Genomic DNA, 23,378 nt, shown 5'->3' with positions numbered 1-23,378 from the left:
CAGACCACTCCTAGACAGTCCTAGCAAAATTCTTTGAGAAATTCGTCTTTGCGCAGAAGCTATTTTTGTTTCTATTTGACGATTTTAATTGAAAAACAATCACACTTAATTGTTACCCAGAAATTATTTGATATTGTCATAAAAAGGCTGCATTGGACATTTAATGTTTGGTTACTTCAATTCTAATATCTGTGATCTGTGATTGACTTTACACCCGGGTACAGTAGATGGCGGCATGCACCTCTAACGTTTGTTTGCGGACCACTTTTATATTAGAGATGAAGAAGAATCCCAGCGCTCTGGTCGTCACTAGTTACCACAGACACAAAGTCATAAATCCTGCATATTTCTACAGTTTCTCTTTTTAAAATTTGATTTTAACCCCAACCATACTCGCATACTTCTAGCCTTATGCCTAACCTTGAATTAATACCAAAGAGCGAATTTTGTTTTGACCAACTTTGTGGCTGTGGTTACTAGTGAAAACCCAGCCCTCGAGTGAAAGGACAGCGTATTTACGTAGCACGCTCAATAGCTAAGTTGATTTTGCGAGCGGGAGATTTTTGTTCAAGGAAAGCAAGAGAAACTGGTGGTAAGTGGACGCTGTTATTGTAACATCGGACATCCTATTCATCACTTTAAATTAACATAAGCTAGCGACTATTTTGAGCGAAATGTGGATAACTCAGTTAGCGTTAGTGAAGTACACGTAAGCCAAGTCATAGACCATTTCATTGTTGGCTGAGCTGAACAAATAGCGTAAGCTAGCTACGTTTCATAACACAATATCGGTCATATTCAAAGACTGTTCAAGTCCAGTATTTAACGTTAGTAAAAAATAATAATAATCACTACAACACCTGTCTAGTTAAGTCTTATATGTTCAAGTACAGTTTTATGTGATAACAAGATGCGCAAAAGTCATCAATAACTTGACTAAGTTAGCAAGTCAGTTGCAATTTCCAGTTGTGTAAACTAGCTAACTAGAATTATTTTGGATTCCATTCCAACAAGGAAACAACCCTGTCTTGATCAAGTTTAATAGCATATGAGTGCGCCTCAGTAACTAACACAGAAGGAAACGACTATATGCCTTTCCGTTTCATCCTCTGTGAAAACAACTTATTTTATGAACTTAACAGACATACCTCGCCTGTCCATAAAAAAAGATGGCTATGAGAAGCGAGGCCAGGGTAGAGGCAGAGGCAGAGGCAGAGGTAGAGGAGGAGAGCTTTGGACCACAGCCACTGAGCAGACTTGAGGTAGGTGTTGGAGCATTTATGCCCATACTAATTTATCTGGGTACAGTATTAGATGTGTGTTTGGCTGATATTGACTGAGGATATTCCCTGTACTAGGCAGAACTGATGATCAATATTAAAATGTCTAAACGTCAAATGCATGATGGTAGTGTAATTTGCAATGTCTCCACACAGCAATGTGGCATCAGTGCCAGTGACCTAAAGAAACTGGAGGATGCGGGGTTCCACACCATTGAGGCAGTGGCCTATGCCCCCAAGAAGGAGCTGCTCAACATCAAGGGGATCAGTGAGGCCAAAGCAGACAAAGTCCTGGTTAGGTCACCTTCATTTACCAATCTGAGTTTTTATTTTCTGCTCATTTTGGGTTGCCCACAGCTGATATTAGGCCTGCTATTGACTGAATGATGTTCCTATACCTCTATGGTAACTCCTTCAGGCTGAAGCTGCCAAACTAGTGCCCATGGGCTTCACCACAGCAACAGAGTTCCACCAACGCCGAGCTGAAATCATCCAGATCTCCACTGGGTCCAAAGAGCTGGACAAGCTGTTACAGGGTGAGGATGGGGTCTCTTTACCAGTTACTTAGAACCTTAGTCATGACTCTGTTTTTCCACTTGCCCATTTTTATTTGTCACTATCATGGGTATGAAAGGCTTTCTCACTCTCTCTCAGGTGGGATAGAGACGGGCTCCATCACAGAGATGTTTGGAGAGTTCAGGACAGGAAAGACGCAACTGTGCCACACCCTTGCAGTCACCTGTCAGGTACTTGCCATGACATTATTTAGCACTAACAAAGGTAGACTTGGCTGTATACTCCTATCTCATCCCAATCACATCTGCTGACATCTTATGACAATAGCACTCTCAGGACATTGTTTGCGTTCTTGTTCTGTAATGTTTTCCCCCAACTCAGTTGCCCATTGACCAGGGTGGTGGAGAGGGCAAAGCCATGTACATTGACACTGAGGGGACTTTCAGACCAGAGAGGTTACTGGCTGTAGCAGAGAGGTGAGTTCTCTCATGGACCAACACAATAACAATGGAGTAACTACTGGGTTATATGACACTGACAGAGTGAAATTTGGAGGAACACTATTCCACTACAGGAATAACACACATCAATTTATGTCTGTTCAGAGAGTTACCATAGTACATGCAGTACTTCCTTCAGAAAACTGTACCACACTAGAATGTTCTGTTTTTTTATTAGGTATGGACTTGTTGGGAGTGACGTTCTGGACAACGTAGCCTACGCTAGGGCCTTTAACACAGACCACCAGACCCAGCTGCTTTACCAAGCCTCAGCCATGATGGCAGAGTCTAGGTCAGACCACCCCCCCTCTATCCATCCATCCTTCCCCCCTATCCCTATCCATCCCCCCCATCCCTCATCCATCCCCTCTATCCATCCTCCCCCCTCTATCCATCCATCCTCCCCTCTATCCATACTCTCCCCTCGATCTATCCCTGCCTCCCCTCGATCTCTCTATCCCTCCCTTAACCCTGTTCCTGAGGGTTCTGATCCTTCAAATGTTTTTCTATTTCTCACATTCCTTGTTTTCCTTCCATATTGATAGTATTGTTTATGACATGAATTGAAGTGATCTAGAATAAGGCCACTACCCTCTGGTCACCCAGTCTGCAACGCTATAGGTCTCTAACCATATGGCCCCTTCTCTCTCAGGTATGCCATGCTGATAGTGGACAGTGCCATGGCCCTCTACAGGACAGACTACTCAGGGAGGGGAGAGCTCGCTGCACGGCAAGGCCACCTGGGACGTTTCCTGAGAATGCTGCTGAGGCTAGCAGATGAGGTAAGGCCAGGGTTAGAATTACAGGGGCTTTGTCTGTTTGCTGAATTCCTTATCCATGACTCTGGTGACGATCTAATAAAATACATTTGTCAGTAATGTTCTGAACTCTACTTTATGGGCCCATTATGTGTGTGCACAACTCTCTTCACAATACGGTCATAATGCTAAACTTTGTCTCTCTCGCCTTGTCAGTTTGGTGTTGCCGTAGTGATAACCAATCAGGTGGTGGCCCAGGTAGACGGTGCTGCTATGTTCTCGGCAGACCCTAAAAAACCCATCGGGGGCAACATCATGGCACATGCGTCAACTACACGGTGAGTAGCTCCATTGGGCTTTGCAGAATAAAGAATTGGGATCCGTTTTTTTTTTTTACATTCTGTTCCCCATCTGTTATGTTCTAATGGTTTCTAATATAGCATACCACTTGTTAAGCCCCTGGTGTTCTAGAGCAATTTAGCTAAACCTCTGCTTGTTTTTAGACTGTACTTGAGGAAAGGCCGTGGGGAGACCAGGATCTGCAAAATCTATGACTCGCCCTGCCTCCCTGAGTCTGAAGCCATGTTTGCCATCAACGCAGACGGGGTGGGTGATGCCAAGGACTGAGCTCAGCTGGAACCATGCCAGGGGGTGAGAGCATGGCTGTATTTCATGAGGCCATGCCCCTCACCCGCCACTGTAGACTTACACAATGGCAGCTCTTTTATGCTGTGTACACTTCCCTCAGGTAAGGGCTAATATGGGAGATGCTGGCCATAATGGGTACTTTGCATGGAGTGTTGCCTATTGCCCTGAGGAACTCGGTGATGCACATGCTTAGGCCAACACTGTATACAGATCTGTATGGCCCTATGAAGCTTTGAGAACCAGAGGGAGCTCAGCTTCACAGAAATGTGTGGACATTTTTTTTCACCAACACAATAGACTTAAGATAATTCTTGTATTAACTCCACTGGAGGATATGAACTTATTATTTAACAAATGTGTTATTGTGACTTCGGTTTTTCAAGGATGTCTGGGTTTTCTACAAGTGTTCTTCATTACAACCATTGCTTGGATTTGACATTCCCACTGTATATCAGATCTATTCTATTATTAAGAGCAGATGTGAGTAAACATACCAGTACAGAACTATACTTTCTGTATAAGATGCTTTGTATTAAAACATTTGATCATTAGGATACCCTGTCTCTGGTCTACATCTGAAGTTATTTGAGTTGACTTAATTTGTCAACTATCATTTCCCAATTGTACTAATGACCAGTAACAAATACCAAGGAATTGTTGATCCTTTTTGGCGACAGCTTACCGTATGACAGTAGATAAACAAAGATTGATTTTATGAATGCATTTAACTGAAGTCCTCATGAATATACTGCAAGTAAATCCTTCCTATAGTATCGGGATCAGTACAGTAAAAAGCTTCTCAAACCAGGCCAGTTTCACAACTGTCACAGGGAAAGATTACAACATGACATCCATTAAAGGACTTTATTTTACCAGGTAAGTTGACTGCGAACACAATCTCACTTACAGGAATGTGTATTTGAATGTTAAGCGATAACTTGCCCTCTTGAAACCAACAAATGAAGGAATATAAATGCAATGAGTGCCAAGTAAACGTTATCTTTAACAAACAAAAATAAATAATCAAAGGTAAACATTTTCTCAAACAAATCAAAGGCAGCATAACACTCTGGAATTAAATAAAGTAGTTAACCTAAGGTTCCATGCTTCTTCTAAAATGCTATTACATGGACTTAAGACTGGGCTTATGCTTAGTTCATTGAAACATTATGCACTAAATCTTAAATAATAATCATGCCATCTATATGAGCTGTGAGGCCAAATGATTTTCAGGACATGTTTTGATCCAATTTGATTTTACATTTAGGATAAGTTGTCAACATTGTATCACAACACCATCTAAACAACGGTAGGGCTGATGTTTGTACAGGGGGATTAGTCCGATCTAAGTTACTCTCCACACAATGCACACATTTGGTCAACAACACTAGCAAGAAACAAACATGCTAAATTACAGTAGTACCAGTTAGATGAAAGTGCTTTGAAAACATAACATATTAAGTAAATTTGTGAAGAGGAAGTGAAAGGCAAAAATCATTCTGAAAAAGGTACTGACTTCAATTGAGTGGTCATGTGACTGCAATATAAATAGCTCACTCCATATCGATTCAGTGACATAGGAAGTTGAATATCTACTTGGCGTACTGAGAGGGAAAGTTGTCGGTAGATGTTTCTAGTACACAGCTGATTGGGTGGCCTGTGATGAGCGGACTAGTTTGCCAATGGCCATCCAGTGGCAACTGCTGTGTCCTGCCCTATTTGTCCCCACCGTCGAGAGAGAGCTCAGTCGCTTTGTCAATCAAGGCTCCCAGCTCTGCCTCCAACTTAGCACCATCCTCCTCCTAAAGAATGAAAAGAAAGGTAAATGCTGCCTAGCAAAGTGTGTGCTCGTCTCCATCTCAAAGAAATGTCTGCTTACCTCACTGGAGCCACTAGGCATCTTCAACGCCAACAGGGCCCAGTTTTTGGCCTCCGACACATTCCCCAGCTCCTTGTGACACTAGAAATCAACCAAGAGGACAATCAGAGGATCAGAAAAGTTAACTTTTACACTAGTTACAAACTGGAGAAATCCACTGTTTAATTGATCTTGTCTACAGAATTGTATTTCCAATACCTTGGCGATGTAAAGTCTCACTGTCTTGGAGAATCCTGGGTTCAGCTCCTCTGCCTGAAATCAAACAAGGTGGAATAAAAAAATGAAACTGACAAAACATTTCAATTATTTTTTTTCTTCTGTATAGAGGCTAGCAGTCGATTTGGCTTTGGGCAACTGATTAAGTACCTTGAGGAAGTTTCCAAGGGCGTCGTCGAGAGTAGATGTTGGTGGTTTGTCATACAAGGCAGCTGCCGCCTTCCTCTCCAGCCAACCAAGAGTGGAAACCTACAGAGGAAAAAGGATAGGGAACACGGCGGCACGTTTTAGTTAGCATAGGACTGGTTGTATGGTTGTTGTTTTTAAGTCAAGTCCCAAGATAAGGATTTGGGATAAAAAGCTTGTTCTGCTTACCTCATAACACCAGCGCCCCAATAGGTAGAAACACAGTGGGTCATCGTCCCTAAGGGCAATCGCTCGGTCTAAATGCTCCTAGCGAAAAGGAAGGGTGAATAGTGCATACAAAAGTCACTTTCATTGTTTACCGTTTACAACATTTTAGGAAAGTGCAGATCTTGACATTCACAATTGTTTTCTGATATAGATTAGACTTTATGAACGGAGGACTTGGATGACATTATTCCAATAGGATTCTGAATAGAGTAAGAAAAACACACCTTTAGAATGTGACTGCTTTTCAGTTTGCTATGCATAGTCTCGTATTGGGAGGTAAGGCCTGTGAGAACAGCAAACCTGTGGAGTATTGAAAGAGATTAAAAATATATATCTTACCATTTTGTAAAGGGTCAGCACAACATCTGACAGTTTTCAGTGACTCACCACTTGTGACATTCCGCATTCAGGCCATTCTTCTTTAGAGCAAACTCTGCTTCTTCACGACCTGTGGAGAATAGATCAAAGGTCAAAAGCAAACCATCTGACAGTGCATGTTAAAGTGAGAGTTCACTACAAAATCAAACGTTTTCTTTACCTTGTTCTGCATACGACTTCTTCTCCTGCTTGTCCTCGGTAGAATCATACATGTCACTGTAGGCACGGGCCAGTCGCCATAGAAACTCCCTGCTGTCGCCATACTGGTATCAGAAAGAAAAAAAAATATGACAGATGTAGCTAGACTGAACCAAAAAATATTTGAACTTCAGCAACATGAAAACAAAATTTGCCACAAAAGATCCACATTCTCAGGCTCCTTTCATTTGGGCTGACCTGTAGCTTGTTGGCAAGGAGCAGATGGAAGCCCTCTGCCTTCAGCCTAGCGTCACCCGTATGAAGGATATCACTCTGGGCCAGGAGTAATGCCAACTCCCCACTTGGCACTTCAGCCATCACCTCCAACATCTCCTCTTCGTCATCATCATCTTCGTCTTCCTCCTGTGGTTCCTCTCCCTCCTCCTGGGAGTCCTCCTGGCGTAGAGTGACGGTCGTGGCACAGCTCTTGTCCTCATCGGATTCCTCCTCCGGCTCTCTTTCCGCCTCCTTGTCGGTCTCCCGATCCGTGTCCCGATCCGTGTAGTCTGACTCAGCGTTGGCGGTGGAGTACCTGAGACAGTATTGGCAGACAGTTAAGGTCGCTACAAAAGTATAGTCCAAGGGCCTCCCACCAAAATGGTGTTGTTCCGTGACCCAGGAAACAAAACTGCAAAATGTCAAAAACATTACATAGGTAATGTTATGAATATGAACACTGTTTAAAACTAAAGTTGCACATTAGTTATGTTTAATAAAAGTGAAGATTTTTTGTCGCAAAATCATTGCGCATCTTGTGTAATTTCCCTAGCAACGTTCCGACATTGCCACGTTTCACCTTGGTTACTTTTGTTGCACATTGCCTCACAGAACCATGTGAGATCAGTGCTCATCCTTGCATAAGCTCAAGCAACACGTTACCGATCCTTTACTGATCCAGTTGAACCCCAAAACAAATAAATGTTTTAACCATATACAGTGGTTCTCAGTTAATCTAAGACATTTTGGCAGGTGTATTTAGCCTATAAGGGACATCATTGTTTTGCCTGCTAGCCAAACTAAAGACAGCACAACGTTTTCTAAATAATACAGCTCACAAAACATTTAAGGTCACAACAGCTACATAAAACCCTGTTCTGGCATCTGAGAAAAATCAATTTAGCAGCTTCAACAGCTTTTTATCTCGTATTATTTCGGATTCCTCAGGTCCGGTACATACCTTGCTTTCTACAAGCATGGACAACAAAATGTGCGTAACAATTGCAACCAAGGTGTAACATGGCAACCTCATTGCTGCTAGGGGAAATTACCCAAAATGCACTATGATTTCAAAATTGTACCTTTGCTTTAATATTTAACGTGCAACTTTTACAAGTTTGAACCACACAGTGTTCATATTCATAAAATTATATATGTAATGATGTTGAAACAGGTTGTTTTCTGGGTCACAGAATGCCTTTTCTTAAGCCTTTTTTGGTGGGTGGCTCTTGGACTTTTAGCCCTATGCTCATGTTCTTACAATGCTATCTATCCCATGCAGTGATTGCAGTCCATGCTGATCTTACCCTCCCTCGCTGGTCTCCCCACCATACACGCCTTGACTGGCAGAGAAATAGATGGAGCTGGAGCTCATGGAGTCAGTGCGTTCCCGATGGCTGATGATGTGGCGGCGTCTGCGTGCCCTCTGGCTATCCTCAACACCCTTCCTGCACAGAGCAGCAAAGAGACATTCAACATACATGTCTTGAACAAAAGACACTGAACAAAAAACCTGAAACATGATACATCCTAGATTCAGTGTCCACTTGGTGAACCCATGTGGCCACCACCACTCACTTGACATCCTGGATAATCTGCTGGGCGATGTCCTGCAGGCCAGTCCTGAGCTCAGCCACCTCGAAGCGGAGGGAAGACACACAGGTCAGCACCTCATCCAGTTGGTTCCTCAGCTCCACCTGCTGCTCAGGGGACAGCCCCTGCACCACCACCTCCAGGGCCTGCTGCTGGGCCACCACTTATGTGGAGGGACAAACGGAGACAGGAGAGATATAGCTAGGTTGGGGGGGGGGGGGTACTCATTACACACACACAAATGGACATAGCCTCAGATTCTGCTGCTATGCCATGCAGTGCTTACCACCTACCTTGTTCAAGTGACTCCATCTGAATGGGTGTTCCATCTGGGCTGTCTATCAAGTACTCAGGGGGGTTAGTCTGGAGTAATAATGTTTGAGATCTTCTTCTACTCATTTCTTTGTAGATTATTAATGTAATCAAGCTTACACCTGCGGTGGCTCCTACACCCAGTCCGATCATCCAATTTCTCCCTAACGGCTTCATGTTGTGCCAAATTGGGACCATAGCAACTGATAACTTAGCTAAATAAGATTTTGTTTGATAATTTCCTTGGTCTATTGATAAATGTCCAGCTAGCTAGCTAGATAAATGACTTATAGTGTAACTGGCAATAACTTTCTGTCCGTCTCGAAAACCCTCATGGTAGCGATATTGATAACGTTATCCACTTTTGCTTTCGAAATGATCTGACAGCTAGCTAGCTTACTAGCATAGATACAGTGAAATAAACGCAGAATTTTAAGGTTAGCTAGCTATCTTGCAATCAATAACGCCAAGCTAGCTGACATCTCTAGCTTTGTTAATAAATATTTAGCATTTGCTATAAAAAAAATAAAGATCTGCTAGCAAGCAATGTTAGCTAGTTAGGAACGATTAATATCGTCACTCTCGGATCGAGCTGTCAAAACAAGACGCTCGCATCGTGGTACTACTGACAGTGTGACGAATAGCAATCGTTTCAGGAGAATGCCCTTAAATTATCTTAGCTAGCTACCTACTCTATTCCGCCTGCTGATAAGATACGTTTAAACGGTATAATGTAAGAACAGTAACCTTAAAAACACGCCACTTTCGCTTGCGTTTCTGTGCCGAGGGGGACGATAAAAACGCTGGAGTCCATGAAACGTGTCACATATGAATAATTCCGTCGAGAAACTATGTTTCCATAAACGTTTCTAAAGGTCTTTGGGAGATGTATTATGCTACCAAAAATTGTTTCCCAGCTATTTAAATTATCATCACCAAACATCCGTCAATTATATTTTTTGTATTTATCATTTAGGCTACTTTTCCAGTGTAACATTTGTTTGTAGCACATTTGATTGAACTAGACCAGTGCAATCCAACCCTATTGCTGGAGAGCTACCGTCCTGTGGTTTTTGCTCCAGCCCTAGTCTAGCACACCTGATTCTAAAAATTAGCTAGTTGATAAGAATTAGTTTAATTGAAACTGGAGATGGAGTGAAAATCTACAGGAGGTTAGCTGTCCAGCAAAAGGGTTGGAGAGACCTCAACTAATTTGGTGAGTGAAAATGGATCTAGGAAAACATGTTTTTCAATGTCTTTCGGTTTTCCAGTAATATTTCCTCAGCACCGAATGACAAGTTTACAGACAGAGTTTAAAACAATCTGTCATTTTACTGTAGCATAGCCTTAAAGGATATTAAAGATAGTGTCTGTTGACTTGTCATTGATTTTAATCAGTGCACAAACAACTCACCCAGTTAGCTCCATCATCTGAAGCACAGAGTGTTATTTATCCACACAGAGAGACATCAAAAAGTCCAACATCTGGGAAGTTTTTGTAAGGATGCATAGATACTCATCAGCACACTATTCTGCCTGGTAAGTAGCCTATTTCTATTTTCATCATTGATTTATGCATATGTTGAGAGCGACATGCAGTGGTGGAAAAAGTACCCAATTGTCATACTTGAGTAAAATGTATACTTACCTTAATCAAAAGTTACTCAAGTAAAAGTAAGTCACCTTGTAAAATACCACTTGAGTAAAAGTATTTGGTTCTAAATATACTTAAGTAGTAAAAGTATAAATCATCTCAAATTCCTTCTATTAAGCAAAGGCGGCACCTTTTTCATGTTTTTAAAATGTATGGATAGCCAGGGGCGCACTCAGACATCATTTACAAAAGAAGCATTTGCGTTTAGTGAGTTCACCACTTGCGTTTAGTGAGGGATGACCATGTGTTGTCTTGAGTGTGAGAATTGCACCATTTTCCTGTCCTGCTAAGCGTTCAACATGTAACAAGAACTTTGGGGTGTCAGGTAAAATGTGTGGATTAAAAAGTAGATTATTTTTATTTAGGAATGTAGTGAAGTAAAAGTTGTCATATATATTTATAGTAAAGTACAGATGCCCCAAAAAACTACTTAAGGAGTACTTTAAACTATTTTTACTTAAGTACTTTACACCACTGGTGACATGTATGTCTGATACAATGTGTTTTATTTAACTACAGCCACACAATTATCTCAATGTAATGTAAACATGTGTTGTGGCATTTCTGCAATTTGTGCAAGAACTAATTGGTCATAGCCATAGCAAATGAGAAAAATATCAGTCCAAAGGCCGAATTGCATTTGGGAGGTCATTTGAAATGTAATTTTACCTTGCATTATCACTGTGCTTTAGGAGACTGGTCCAACAAGGGTTGGTGGTGAGTTTTCAGACCCATCCATAATAAACTACTTATGAGCCAGAAAGACATTTGGAAACAACTTGTGATGAATTTGAATAATTTGCTGCTTTTTAAAAGTAGCTCAGAATCTACAGAATGTGTAGTCTAACAAGTGTTTTATTAACATGCCTTCATAGGGCAAGCAAATGCCCTAGTGTTACTTTGTTTCTTTATGAATTTACAACAAATACCCAAACACCATACTGTTCGTTTATAAAGCCTTAGTCTGCCATGGATTTGCAAGGTACAAACTTTTTATTATGATGCATAATAAGGCAAATAATAACTAGATAATTGCATTTACAGTTGGGAGTACCATGTGGATGAGCCTCCCTGGGTGATTCTGGAGAAACTGGGCTTCTCTGGGCGACCATGACAGGTGTGGGGCAAACACTGTTGTGGCATCTACTGTACACAAGCACACCATGTGACAGTCATTACACAAACCACTGGGTGTCGCTACTGCAACAAGGCATGAGTGTTTTCACCATAGTCGGTCAGAATGGTGTTTGTTGATTGGAGGGGTGTCCATTGTCAGTGCTAACTTTGGTGAGGATATGTTTTTTTTCTCTAATGTATGTATGTCAGTGTCATTTTATTGTTGATGATAAAATATGACGTGGCTACCGTACTGATGTCATAGTGTAACTATAGTGCCTTCAGAAAGTATTCACCCCGCTGGACTTTTTCCAGATTTTATTACAGCCTGAATTTAAAATGGATTTTGTCACTGGCCTACACACAATACCCCATAATGTCAAAGTGGAATTATGTTTTTAGGCATTTTTATAAAAAAGCTTAACATTAAAAGCTGAAATGTCTTGAGTCAAGTATTCAACCCCTTTGTTATGGCAAGCCTAAATAAGTTTAAGTTTGCTTAACTCGCATAATTTGCTTGGCCTCACCCTGTTTGACTACCTCATCTCTGTACCCCACAATAACAATTTTCTGTAAGGTCCCTCAGTCGAGCTGTGAATTTCAAACAGATTCAACCATATAGACTAGGGAGGTTTTCCAGTGCTTCACAAAGAAGGGCACCTATTGGTAGATGGGTACATTGAATATCCCTTTATGCATGATGAAGTTATTAATTACCCCAGTCACTACAAACATACATGCGTCCTTCCTAATTCAGTTGCCGGAGAGGAAGTAAACCAATGGTGACTTTCAAACAGAGTTTAATGGCTGTGATGATAAGAGAACTGACGATGGATCAACATTTTAGTTACTCCACAATTATAACCTATTTGACAGAATGAAAAGAAGGTAGCCTGTACAGATAAAAATGAAAATGTTCATGCTGTTTGTCATAAGGCACTGAAGTAAAACTGCAAAAAATGTGGCAAAGAAATTAACTTTGTCCTGAATACAAAGTCTTATGTTTGGGGCAAATTCAACACAACACATCACTGAGATCCACTCTTCATATTTTCAAACATAGTGTTGGCTGTATCATGTTATGGGTATGCTTGTCATTGACAAGGACTAAGGAGTTTTAGGCTAAAAAGAAACAGAATAGAGCTAAGCACAGGCAAAATCCTAGAAAAGTTGGTCTGCTTTCCAACTGACACTGGAAACAAATTCACCGTTCAGCAGGACAATAACTTAAAACACAAGGCCAAATATACATAAGGTGCTTACCAAGAAGACATTGAATGTTCCTGAGTGGCCTAGTTAGTTTTGACTTGAATCTGCTTGAAAATCTATGGCAAGACATGAAAACGGCTGTCTAGCAATGATGAACAACCAACTTGACAGAGCTTGAAGAATAAAAAAGAATGTGGAAATGTTGAACAATCCAGGTGTGCAAAGCTCTTAGAGTCTTACTCAGAAAGACTCACAGCTGTAATCGCTGCCAATGGTGACTATGTATTGACGCAGGGGTGTGAATACTTACAGTATGTAAATGCGATTTCTGTATTTCAATACATTTGCAAAAATGTTTTTACTTTGTCACTATGGGGTAGTGTGTGTAGATGGGTGAGAAAAAATATATAATTTCAATTCAGGCTGTATAACAAAATGTGTAAGTCAAGGGGTATGAATATACTTTCGAGACATTCAAACAAATTGAACTTTGATCTAGCTACATTCACTATTGCACATACAGTCCTCTGTCTGTCACTAAATTGTTGCGTGTGACAAATTTTATGTTGCACATTTGGTATCATGTATTTTGAGACATAAGTAAATCACAAAATAAAGGTACCCCAGTTTTTGTGTTAATGTTTTCTCATCATATGCTGATTATTTTTGACTGCAATGTTCCAATCTATTCTATTCCTCTTGCATATGAGTGGGAATTGTGTAAAGTGGTTTGTACCAGTGGCCCGAGGCTCTATACACAGATTTTGCATAAGTAGATTTTTACGAGTTTCGCGTGAAACTGCCACAGAGTTGAAGGGGGAGGTTCCTGCTGTTTCTGTCTGTTAATTCCATCCCTTATGACTTTCTTTAAGGTTCACTGCCAAAGTAAGTTTTATTATTGTCTGTTTTCTTGCTCTCTCACTGACAGACGTAAAATAGAGATCTTATCCGATGAGTGACATCCCTTATTTGGCTACAACAGGTCTAAGGTGTGCAAAGTGAGTGTCTGCCTCCCGTATTGCTCTGCATTTTTCGCAAGCTTCAGATTCATTTACCATTTGTCATCTTCCTTCTGCTGCGGAGGGGAAATGCTTATGGAATCTGAAATAGCCTGATGCAAGAAATCGTTATCTAATGATTGTGAGAAGCAAACCGGGTCTGGAATGCAGGTCCCCGCACCATGTGTACATAACAGCACCATGTGTACATAACAGCACCATGTGTACATAACAGCACCATGTGTACATAACAGCACCATGTGTACATAACAGCACCATGTGTACATAACAGCACCATGTGTACATAACAGCACCATGTGTACATAACAGGCCGACTTTCTCTTAGAAATCAAGGTGTTCAGCTAGTGATTTAGTAATGCAATTAATTCTGAGTATTTGAAGGGTACTTTTTTCCACTTGGTCATGGACTGGAAAACCCTAGGACCAGACTCATAATTTGCTGCACAAACCAAAATGTTGTGTGCCTTCAAATGCACGATTCAGAAACAAGCATAACAGTCTATAATAATGCTCAAATCCACAAGTTGGCATAGAAAAGGAGAAAAAGACAGATGAGACAATTATTTCACAATACAATGATGTACTGTAAGATAATCTGAGTCAGTGTTTGTAGCGTACTTGGCATTCTAGTGAGAGATTTATTAGATCATTCACCCTCAAGACTATCATGGCAAGCTGAACATTGTGTCTCTGTTTTCCATTTCAATACTGAAGGGATTGTGCAAACTGAGGTGGCTTCTTACAGACGACAGGCGCCATGCCTCCACGTGGCCAGGTGAGTTTCAGTTGGACCTGTGCCATAGGGACTGATTGTCAGCATAAATTAGTCCACTGGGCACAACACGTCATTTCAACGTGGATAATTGGGTAATATTTGGTTGAGAAATTGATCAATGCGATTACAACCCGTATTCATCCACTCAAAAGATTGCCAAAAGTTAGTTGAATTTCCAATGGATTATCACTATGCTTTCAACCATCTAAAAGCACAACCAAATTCCAATGGAAAAACAATGTAAGATTTCTGGTTTAGTTGTCACCCAAATGTCTATCACTGTGTTTTCAACCATTTTTAAAAGCACAGCAAAGTTCAAATGAGAATACAATGTCAGATATTTTGTTTATTTATACAACAGATTCATATGTTATCACTGTGCTTGATCTAATAGCAGAACCAAATGGCCTGAATTGCAGTTGAGATTACATTAAAAGTACATGGTGAAAATGATCAATGTCGTTAGAGACTGCGCAAATTATTACAGCAATTGTTAAGACCTCCACAGACCTGCGATGACCTATGCATGCTATCTTGAACATGCATGCTTTATACGATTACATAAGGAGAAAGTTACACTGAGTGTACCAAACATTATGAACTCTTTCCATGAAATAGCCTTCACCTGGTCAGTCTATGACTCCTTATTGATGTCACTTGTTAAATCCACTTCAATCAGTGTAGATGAATTGGAGGAGACAGGTTAAAGAAGGATTTTTAAGCCTTGAAACAATTAAGACATGGATTGTGGGTGTAACCTTCAGCGGAAGAATGGGTAAGACAAAAGATTTAAGTGCCTTTGAACGGGGTTATGGTAGTAGGTGCGAGGCGCACTGGTTTGTGTCAAGAACTGCAACGCTGCTGAATTTTTCATGCTCAACAGTTTCCCGTGTGTATCAAGAATGGTCCACCACCCAAAGGAAATCCAGCCAACTTGGGAAGAATTGGAGTATTGCATTGGCCAGCATCCCTGTGGAACGCTCCCTGTGGATTCACTTCTCCATCTCAACCAAAAAAACAAAGTTAAAGAATAGCTTTTATTTGATTTAGTCCTATTCTTTTTTGGTTGAGTTGGAGACGTGAATCCAACATATCAATTATTAATTTGTAGACAAACTGGAATTAAAGCCAGACTAAGTCATAGCTTGAAACCCTAGGCCTACTGTATTGTCTATTTTTAGTTGAATTGAAAAAAATAGCTGTTGATTACATTGCAAATGCTATATAGCCCTAAATAGCATCATTCATGATATTTTAGGGATAAAGTATGGTCACATTTCATAAGCTCTGTTAAACCTACCGTTAGGAATGACTTTGATAGCAACAGTGAATCTATTTTGTTTTTAAGTAGAGATTGCTCAACAATCATTCTCACAGTAGCAAATTGGTAATAGTCAACAACAAATGTAGTTAAGCAGGGCTGGGGTTGGTTAAAAATCTGGATGAGAGACCAAAAGATAGTTGTAGATACATTTTCCAGTGCCCAGCTTATTGTTTGTTTATTTCTCATAGTGTGTATATAATGTTAAAAATCTGACGACGTTTTAAAGGTACAAATTCAACATATTTTATTCAAAGTTTGCTTATGCTGAACTTTACCATGATGACATAATCCTGTGGTTGAAATGTCACCCTTTTTTCAAATCCAATGTGTTTTCCACGTAACAATACATTGACAAATGACATTGAAACAACAGATTCAACCAGTTTGTGCCCAGTGTGCAGCTACTGGGACCACTTAACAGCACTCAAAACCCAAAATTCCTTTCACAATATCCAATCATTACAGACCAAGACAAGCTGAATTTGTTTACTATATTTATGAATCATTAAACTGGGGTGGCACACACATAATTACAAGGTGTCTGTATACATAAAACAACAGGATATTCCATCTCATTTTCATATTCTAGACTTAAGATCCTTTGATTGTTGTTTATAAGGATGTCCTCTCTAGCAAACCTCATCTCACTCATTCTATTTCTGTAGTGTTATGTCAAACTAGAGTATTCTGACTTGCGCCAAGCATACCATACTTAGGTTAATGACACACTGGGTGCCGATAGCAGCCACGATGCAATGTGATTTATAATAGATTCTCCACAGTTTTTGTTGTATTCCACATTTGACAGATAGGAGCAGTTATGTGGTTGATATGTTTATATTTAGAGAAAATCTCAGAGGGAAAATGTTTACATAAACAGTGGCGTAAATAGTGAATTGACTTAAATAGATATCTGTTTTTGAGTATTTTGTGGCGAATGCCTGGTGATCTGAAGGTTGTGAGTGATTTTTGTTATTTGTCCCCCCCCCCCACAATCCCACCCCTTCCTATACATGGACAGTTCCATTGGAAAACCCACACCCTATAGGAAGAGATGCTTTGGCTTGTTCCCCAGGAATTCACCAGTAACATCTTTCACTGCCCCCTTTCCCTACCTTCCTTGAAGAAACCCAAGCAGTGTAGAGTTCACATGAGCGTCACACTTCCACAATAAAAGGTGATCCTCTATTCTACAGCTTATTTAGACTAGAGAACTACCTGAGAGAAGATAGTCACGAGAGAAGACACTCACAGACAGAGATTAATCAAGGGGGAGGGACCGGAGGTTTATCACTTCATACAAACGCCCCACAGACACAGGTGAGCTGATAAGGCTGTCCAGGGCGCTCATTCAAACACAGAACGTCTGAAGAGCTGTGTGTTCTAACCCAACAGAGAAGAGCGAGAAGAGCGAAATACATTGAGTGAGCATAAAATTACCTCAGGATACAAAGAGACACAGGTAAACTTTCAAGACTTTTAAGCAATAAGTGAATGAACGCCACACTTAGAAAAAAAGGTGCTATCTAGAACCTAAAAGGGTTCTTCTGTTGTCCCCATAGGAGAACGCTTTGAAGAACCCTTTTTGTTTTCAGGTAGAACTCTTTTTTGTTCCAGGTAGAACCCTTTCCACAGAGGGTTCTACATGGAACCTAATAGGGTTCTACCTAGAGCCAAAATGGGACAGCTGAAGAATCCTTTTGGAACTGTTTTTTTTCTAAGAGTGTACAGTAAAGGTTTTTCCTCACTACAGCTTGATCAAACGGTGTGGCCTATATAATGGCTTTAGTTAGTGGTTACCGTGTTGACTTTGTCAGTGTAACAACTAACTTTCCAAAGAAATTGTTTATTTTAATCTGGAAACAGCATAACAAGTTGGCAGTTCTACCGTATTTGAATCATACCAGCTATCTCAGCTTACCTGAGGCAGTATCTGACACATTGTCCTCATGGCTGCAGTAAGTAACTAACCACTATCAAATATCCCGATCTCTGAGAAACCTTTAAAAGCCACATACAAATCTTAGATAAATAATTTGGTCTCCATTGGAGCTAATTTGTTGAGGATCCATAATTGGAACTATCAGGAAGTTTGTTGAATCTTGTACTAACTGTACAGAACTGTACAACTTGGATTTCTGCATTGTCTGAAAGATAAGGCAAATTCCAAGCAGCATATTTTTTGGGGGGGAGGGGGGGTGACTAACAATACAAGTAAGACAACATAACCTTCACATTTTCGACAAATTATGAAAGTCCCTAACCAATTTGTCTTCCAGTCAGGAGAAAAGGTTTCCCTTAGAATTCCCAACTGTTGTTCCATTACAGGTGTATGAATATGAAACACTATCCTTGGGGAAAAAATATGATCTTTCCAATCTTTAATCTGAGTGAAATGTGGAACTACCAGTTAGAACAAGCCATGATTGCAACACTATCTCAAAAGTTCAAGCAGCTTTAGACACATATAGTGTGAACCAGTGGACGCTGCTGAGCGGAGTACAGCTCATAATAATGGCTAGAACGGAGCAAATGGAATGGCATCAAACACATGGAAACTTCAGCCATTACCCCGAGACTGTCCTCCCCAATTAAGGTGCCACCAACCTCCTGTGGTGTGAATGATGACATTGAGTGAAATCAAATCTAATGCAATCACAGCAACAGTCAAAGAAAAATAAAACATTTTTATGCTTAAAAGTAATAGCCCTGAAATAAAAGCAAGTCTCCAGGATTACTTATTAACAAACTAAGGTGCCCCAGTGTTCAAGTTCCAGTACAAGAGGTCAGAGGAAGCTGGTGGGAGGAGCTTTAGGATCAATGTAATGGCTGGAATGGAATCAATGGAACGGAGTCAAACACGTTATTTACATGTGTTTGGAGTGTTTGGTTCCATTCCATTGTTTCCATTGCAGCCATGAACATTGAGCCCCATCCTCCTATAGCTCCTCCCACCAGCCTCCTCTGTATGAGGTTGTTGTTTAGACTTTTCCCTCTAAGAGACAATTAATTCAGCATTTTTTAAGCATCAACTCTTACTAGATTAACCTTTGTGCAGCAAGCTGTGTGTGTGAAGTTAGAAGAGTATTACAGCGTGTTTGCTTTGACGTCTACAATAAAAACTGGTTCCTATATTATACAGTCACTGCTGCAGGTACCAGTCCATAAATGGACCCATCTCAACCTGGAATCCAAGGTCATGGCAATTGTGGCAAATTTTGGCAAAGGTTGGAATTCGGGGTGTATGAAATGCCAAAATGAAAAATAAACTATGGAATGATTATCAAATAATTACAAGTGAGTTTTCTCAATCTATTTTGTTTGTCCTCACAATTTCAGAGTTGCCTAAAGGCCAACTAGACCCTTCAACTGAGTGACCTTGAACTCACTAACTGACGTTACACACAATCAAGTCTATGCCTCTGAAGACTTCCCTGTACTTAAAATCGGCCACCATGCGCTGGCCCCGCAAGCAGAAGCGCCGTGAGCTGCTGTCAGTCAACATGATCAGCCTACCACTGGGCGACTTCCGTCACCTCTCCCACATCGGATTGGATGCCCACGGTGATACCTTCGGCGACCTCACAGCCTTCCACCGGACTGGTAGTCTTATCCTCCACAGCTCTCAAAGCCACCAGGACCTCTACTCCAAAGGGACCTCCCCAGCCCCACCCAAGCCCCTACGACTCTTCAGCCCAGAAGAGATGGATGCACAGTCCGCCGAAGCCAGAACCCTTCCCCAGGCTTTCAGGCACAATAAGTGCCACTCCCTGTCTTTACTAGATGATGTGGAGGTGGTGGAGCATGATGGGTTGTACCAACGAGAGGAGGTAAAGCAGGAGCAGGAAGAGGAGGGAGGGTTAACGATGGGTCCGGATGGATTTGAATTGAACGTGGTCCCCCAACAGGTTCCTTGTCCCCCAGTGGAGGCCTCTCCAGTGGTCGAGGAAGACTCATCTTTTGCCCTGAACCTTGACCTGGGGCCATCCATACTAGAAGATGTCCTGCAGGTGATGGACCAGCTTTACCAGTGAGACTTTGAGAAGGGTGCCCCTCATACATATGATTGTAATATATTTTGTTCTAAGGGCCTTTCAAGAAACCCAATACACTGTACCAGACACTGTACATAGGGAGAACTCCAAACTCCTTCCTTTCTAATGGGAATTGAAAGAGGTTGTGCCATGGATGGACAAATGGGCTGAATCATTGTCAACTGTCAGGATGCTAATCGGCACAATTGTTTTCAATTACTGCCTACATAGAGGACAGATTGTATAATATTTCCTTCTTTTGTATGCAAGATTATATAATTAGAGGGATGTGTCATATCTGGGTCAACGCTTTAGACATTTACCCTTCTCAGGTGAAAGCTCTGTGAGCCAATGACAATCCACTCCACCTCGGTCGTGTGACCTAATGACAGCCAATGTCACATATTTGTATCTAGAGGAGACATGTTGTGAAAGGTAAAAAAGACAGACTATAAACTATGACACAGAGCTGTGAGACAGACATTTATGAGTGAAGCTTGTCTGACAACTTCTGTGGTGAAACACTGAAAGAACACTGGTTGCTTTTTCTTTTCAATGTTTAGGCCTACTATACAGGGATAATGAGAACTAGCTCTCCCATAGTATCTAAATCAGCTACAGTACGACTCACTCGAGTGTATACGTATAAACCTATTACTTGTTTTTCTTACCAAGTACTCAAGGGGAAAGTTCACCAACAAACCTTTCTGAATATACTACTGTATAAGTCTTTATGACATGGTTTATGGCGTGACTGTGAATAGTATGTCTATAAAAGTTCTTCGGAAAAGCAAAGATCACCAACGATCCTTTTCCCATATCATAATCTGTTAGATTAAAGTGGAGCATGAACTCTGCCCAGCACAATGAAATCACATTGTGTTTAAACTCTATAGAATAAGCTTTCATTTGTGAAATAAAAACCAGAAAGCTAAGATGGTGCTTACTTTTTGCATCTGAGCCACTTTATTCTTTAACATCACTGCTAGCTCCTGGTGGCCCATCTTGTAACAACTATCACATTCATTTGTCTTTCTACGCCACCTGAATGAGATATTTCACAGCCTTATATTGGCTGGTATGTGCATCTTCATTACTTCATGGTCCAGTGGGTCAATGTCCATTATTTAAATATATTCGTTTTATAAATCTCCCTCAAGCTTTTTGACAGAAACTATCAAGAATAATCCAGAGCAATTTAAAGTTGAGTGCCTAATTGTTTTTACTTTTCATGCTGGTCCCCCATAGGAATCAAACCCAGAACCCTGGCATTGCAAGCACCATGCTCTACCAACTGAGCCACTTGGGACCACACAGCTACTTTGGCCTATAACAAATATACATTTTATAAGATCTATACTCAGTATGGCCATCCATGTTATTAGTATGCTTTCTTTATTTATCACACTCATTTCACTCCCTGTATCCTATGTAATATCCTCCATTTTGTTCCCTCGTCTCTTGGGATTCATGCAATCTCAACAATGGGACTGAGGCACAACCACACCAATTATTGTGTTCTGCATCTGTGTGAGATAACATGAATTAGCTTGTTGTCTGTGGAAGATGCACTGTGTTTACCCACTGCTAACCATTTCAAAAACACGTCTGTTCTCGACAAGTCTGCCTTTTTTAGCAGACTCTCCTTCACAGGCTTGGTAGAAGCCCGGCCACGGCATAGGTTGTCAGAAAACCCACGCTGTTCCAAAAACATCCGTTGTGAATGGCCATTGTATTGGAATAATTCATCCAGGCTACTGTCTTATCATCATTTGGGTTGGCTTAAATAAAGGTAACTGATTGATGTAACTGATGAAGGGTTATAGTACAGTTTTATCGACTCAAATTGTATTGGTCACATACACATGGTTAGCAGATGTTAAGGCGAGTGTAGTGAAATGTTTGTGCTTCTAGTTCCGACAGTGCAGTAATATCTAACAAGTAATCTAACAATTCCACAACAACAACCTAATACACCCAAATCTAAAGGGATGGAATAAGAATATGTACATATACATATAGATGAGCGATGGCCGAGTGGCATAGCCAAGATGGAATAGATGGTATAAGATACAGTATATACAGTTGAAGTCGGAAGTTTACATACACCTTAGCCAAATACATTTAAACTCAGTTTTTCACAATTCCTGACATTTAATCCTAGTAAAGATTCCCTGTCTTAGGTCAGTTAGGATCACCACTTTATTTTAAGAATGTGAAATGTCAGAATAATAGTAGAGAGTGATTTATTTCCACTTTTATTTCTTTCATCACATTCCCAGTGGGTCAGACGTTTACATACAGTCAATTAGTATTTGGTAGTATTGCCTTTAAATTGTTTAACTTGGGTCAAATGTTTTGGGTAGCCTTCCACAAGCTTCCCACAATAAGTTGGGTGAATTTTTGCCCATTCCTCCTGACAGAGCTGGTGTAACTAAGTCAGGTTTGTAGGCCTCCTTGCTTGCACACGCTTTTTCAGTTCTGCCAACAAATTGTCTATAGGATTAAGGTCAGGGCTTTGTGATGGCCACTCCAATACCTTTATTTTGTTGTCCTTAAACCATTTGCCACAAATTTGGAAGTATGCTTGGCGTCATTGTCCATTTGGAAGACCCATTTGCGACCAAGCTTTAACTTCCTGACTGATGTCTTGAGATGTTGCTTCAATATATCCACATCATTTTCCTGCCTCATGATGCCATCTATTTTGTGAAGTGCACCAGTCCCTCCTGCAGCAAAGCAACCCCACAACATGATGCTGCCACCCCCGTGCTTCACGGTTGGGTTGGTGTTCTTCGGCTTGCAAGCCTCCCCCTTTTTCCTCCAAACATAACGATGGTCATTATGGCCAAACAGTTCTATTTTTATTTCATCAGACCAGAGGACATTTCTCCAAAAAGTACCATCTTGTCCCCATGTAAAGTTGCAAACCGTAGTCTGGCTTTTTTATGGCGGTTTTGGAGCAGTGGCTTCTTCCTTGCTGACTGGACTTTCAGGTTATGTCAATATAGGACTCGTTTAACTGTGGATATAGATACTTTTGTACCTGTTTCCTACAGCATCTTCACAAGGTCCTTTGCTGTTGTTCTGGGATTGATTTGCACTTCTCACACCAAAGTACGTTCATCTCTAGGAGACAGAACGTGTCTCCTTCCTGAGCGGTATGACGGCTGCATTGTCCCATGGTGTTTATACTTGCGTAATTTGGTTTGTACAGATGAACGTGGTACCTTCAGGCGTTTGGAAATTGCTCCCAAGGATGAACCAGACTTGTGGAGGTCTACAATTCTTTTTTCTAAGGTCGACTGATTTCTTTTGATTTTCCCATGATGTCAAGCA

General features: G+C 40.9%; 3 protein-coding genes and 1 long non-coding RNA gene across 4 annotated transcripts; 3 read left to right on the top strand and 1 right to left on the bottom strand.

Moving 5' to 3' along the window:
* Positions 1–411: 411 nt before the first annotated feature.
* Positions 412–4,265, top strand: LOC115191814 (DNA repair protein RAD51 homolog 1). The gene is made up of 10 exons (XM_029749752.1): positions 412–592; positions 1,143–1,262; positions 1,437–1,574; positions 1,699–1,816; positions 1,935–2,026; positions 2,178–2,272; positions 2,475–2,588; positions 2,949–3,078; positions 3,271–3,392; positions 3,558–4,265. Exons 2-10 carry the CDS (start codon positions 1,170–1,172, stop codon positions 3,679–3,681), a joined length of 1,026 nt encoding a protein of 341 aa, XP_029605612.1. The 5' UTR covers positions 412–592; positions 1,143–1,169; the 3' UTR covers positions 3,682–4,265.
* Positions 4,266–4,552: 287 nt separating this feature from the next.
* Positions 4,553–9,739, bottom strand: rmdn3 (regulator of microtubule dynamics 3). The gene is made up of 12 exons (XM_029749740.1): positions 8,890–9,739; positions 8,582–8,759; positions 8,311–8,451; positions 6,986–7,319; positions 6,750–6,852; positions 6,599–6,659; positions 6,436–6,511; positions 6,173–6,250; positions 5,948–6,046; positions 5,780–5,833; positions 5,582–5,662; positions 4,553–5,504 (listed from the first exon to the last, which is right to left on the bottom strand). Exons 1-12 carry the CDS (start codon positions 9,104–9,106, stop codon positions 5,418–5,420), a joined length of 1,509 nt encoding a protein of 502 aa, XP_029605600.1. The 5' UTR covers positions 9,107–9,739; the 3' UTR covers positions 4,553–5,417.
* A 135-nt stretch (positions 9,740–9,874) lies between these two features.
* LOC115191821 (uncharacterized) lies at positions 9,875–11,826 on the top strand. Its single transcript, XR_003877773.1, has 3 exons — positions 9,875–10,124; positions 10,371–10,447; positions 11,607–11,826. It is a non-coding gene; the product is annotated as an uncharacterized LOC115191821 (long non-coding RNA).
* A 5,397-nt stretch (positions 11,827–17,223) lies between these two features.
* LOC115191796 (cdc42 effector protein 3-like) lies at positions 17,224–20,985 on the top strand. The gene is made up of 2 exons (XM_029749730.1): positions 17,224–17,467; positions 19,345–20,985. Exon 2 carries the CDS (start codon positions 19,422–19,424, stop codon positions 20,037–20,039), a length of 618 nt encoding a protein of 205 aa, XP_029605590.1. The 5' UTR covers positions 17,224–17,467; positions 19,345–19,421; the 3' UTR covers positions 20,040–20,985.
* Positions 20,986–23,378: the final 2,393 nt, after the last annotated feature.

This window comes from Salmo trutta, chromosome 1, assembly GCF_901001165.1.
Source record: "Salmo trutta chromosome 1, fSalTru1.1, whole genome shotgun sequence".
Classification (NCBI taxonomy): Eukaryota; Metazoa; Chordata; class Actinopteri; order Salmoniformes; family Salmonidae; genus Salmo; species Salmo trutta.
This window is presented reverse-complemented; position numbering and strand designations above follow the sequence as displayed.

What these genes read in the sequence shown, in the direction of transcription:
- LOC115191814 (XM_029749752.1), top strand. Translation starts at nt 1,170, where the DNA reads ATGGCTATGAGAAGCGAGGCCAGGGTAGAGGCAGAGGCAGAGGCAGAG. An exon ending in AGCCACTGAGCAGACTTGAG is followed by an intron (nt 1,263 to 1,436) that starts GTAGGTGTTGGA and finishes GTCTCCACACAG; the next exon opens with CAATGTGGCATCAGTGCCAG. An exon ending in CCCTTGCAGTCACCTGTCAG is followed by an intron (nt 2,027 to 2,177) that starts GTACTTGCCATG and finishes CCCCCAACTCAG; the next exon opens with TTGCCCATTGACCAGGGTGG.
- rmdn3 (XM_029749740.1), bottom strand. Translation starts at nt 9,106, where the DNA reads ATGGTCCCAATTTGGCACAACATGAAGCCGTTAGGGAGAAATTGGATG. An exon ending in GATGGAGTCACTTGAACAAG is followed by an intron (nt 8,760 to 8,889) that starts GTAGGTGGTAAG and finishes CCTCCACATAAG; the next exon opens with TGGTGGCCCAGCAGCAGGCC. An exon ending in CCCTTGGAAACTTCCTCAAG is followed by an intron (nt 5,834 to 5,947) that starts GTACTTAATCAG and finishes GTTTGATTTCAG; the next exon opens with GCAGAGGAGCTGAACCCAGG.
- LOC115191796 (XM_029749730.1), top strand. Translation starts at nt 19,422, where the DNA reads ATGCCTCTGAAGACTTCCCTGTACTTAAAATCGGCCACCATGCGCTGG.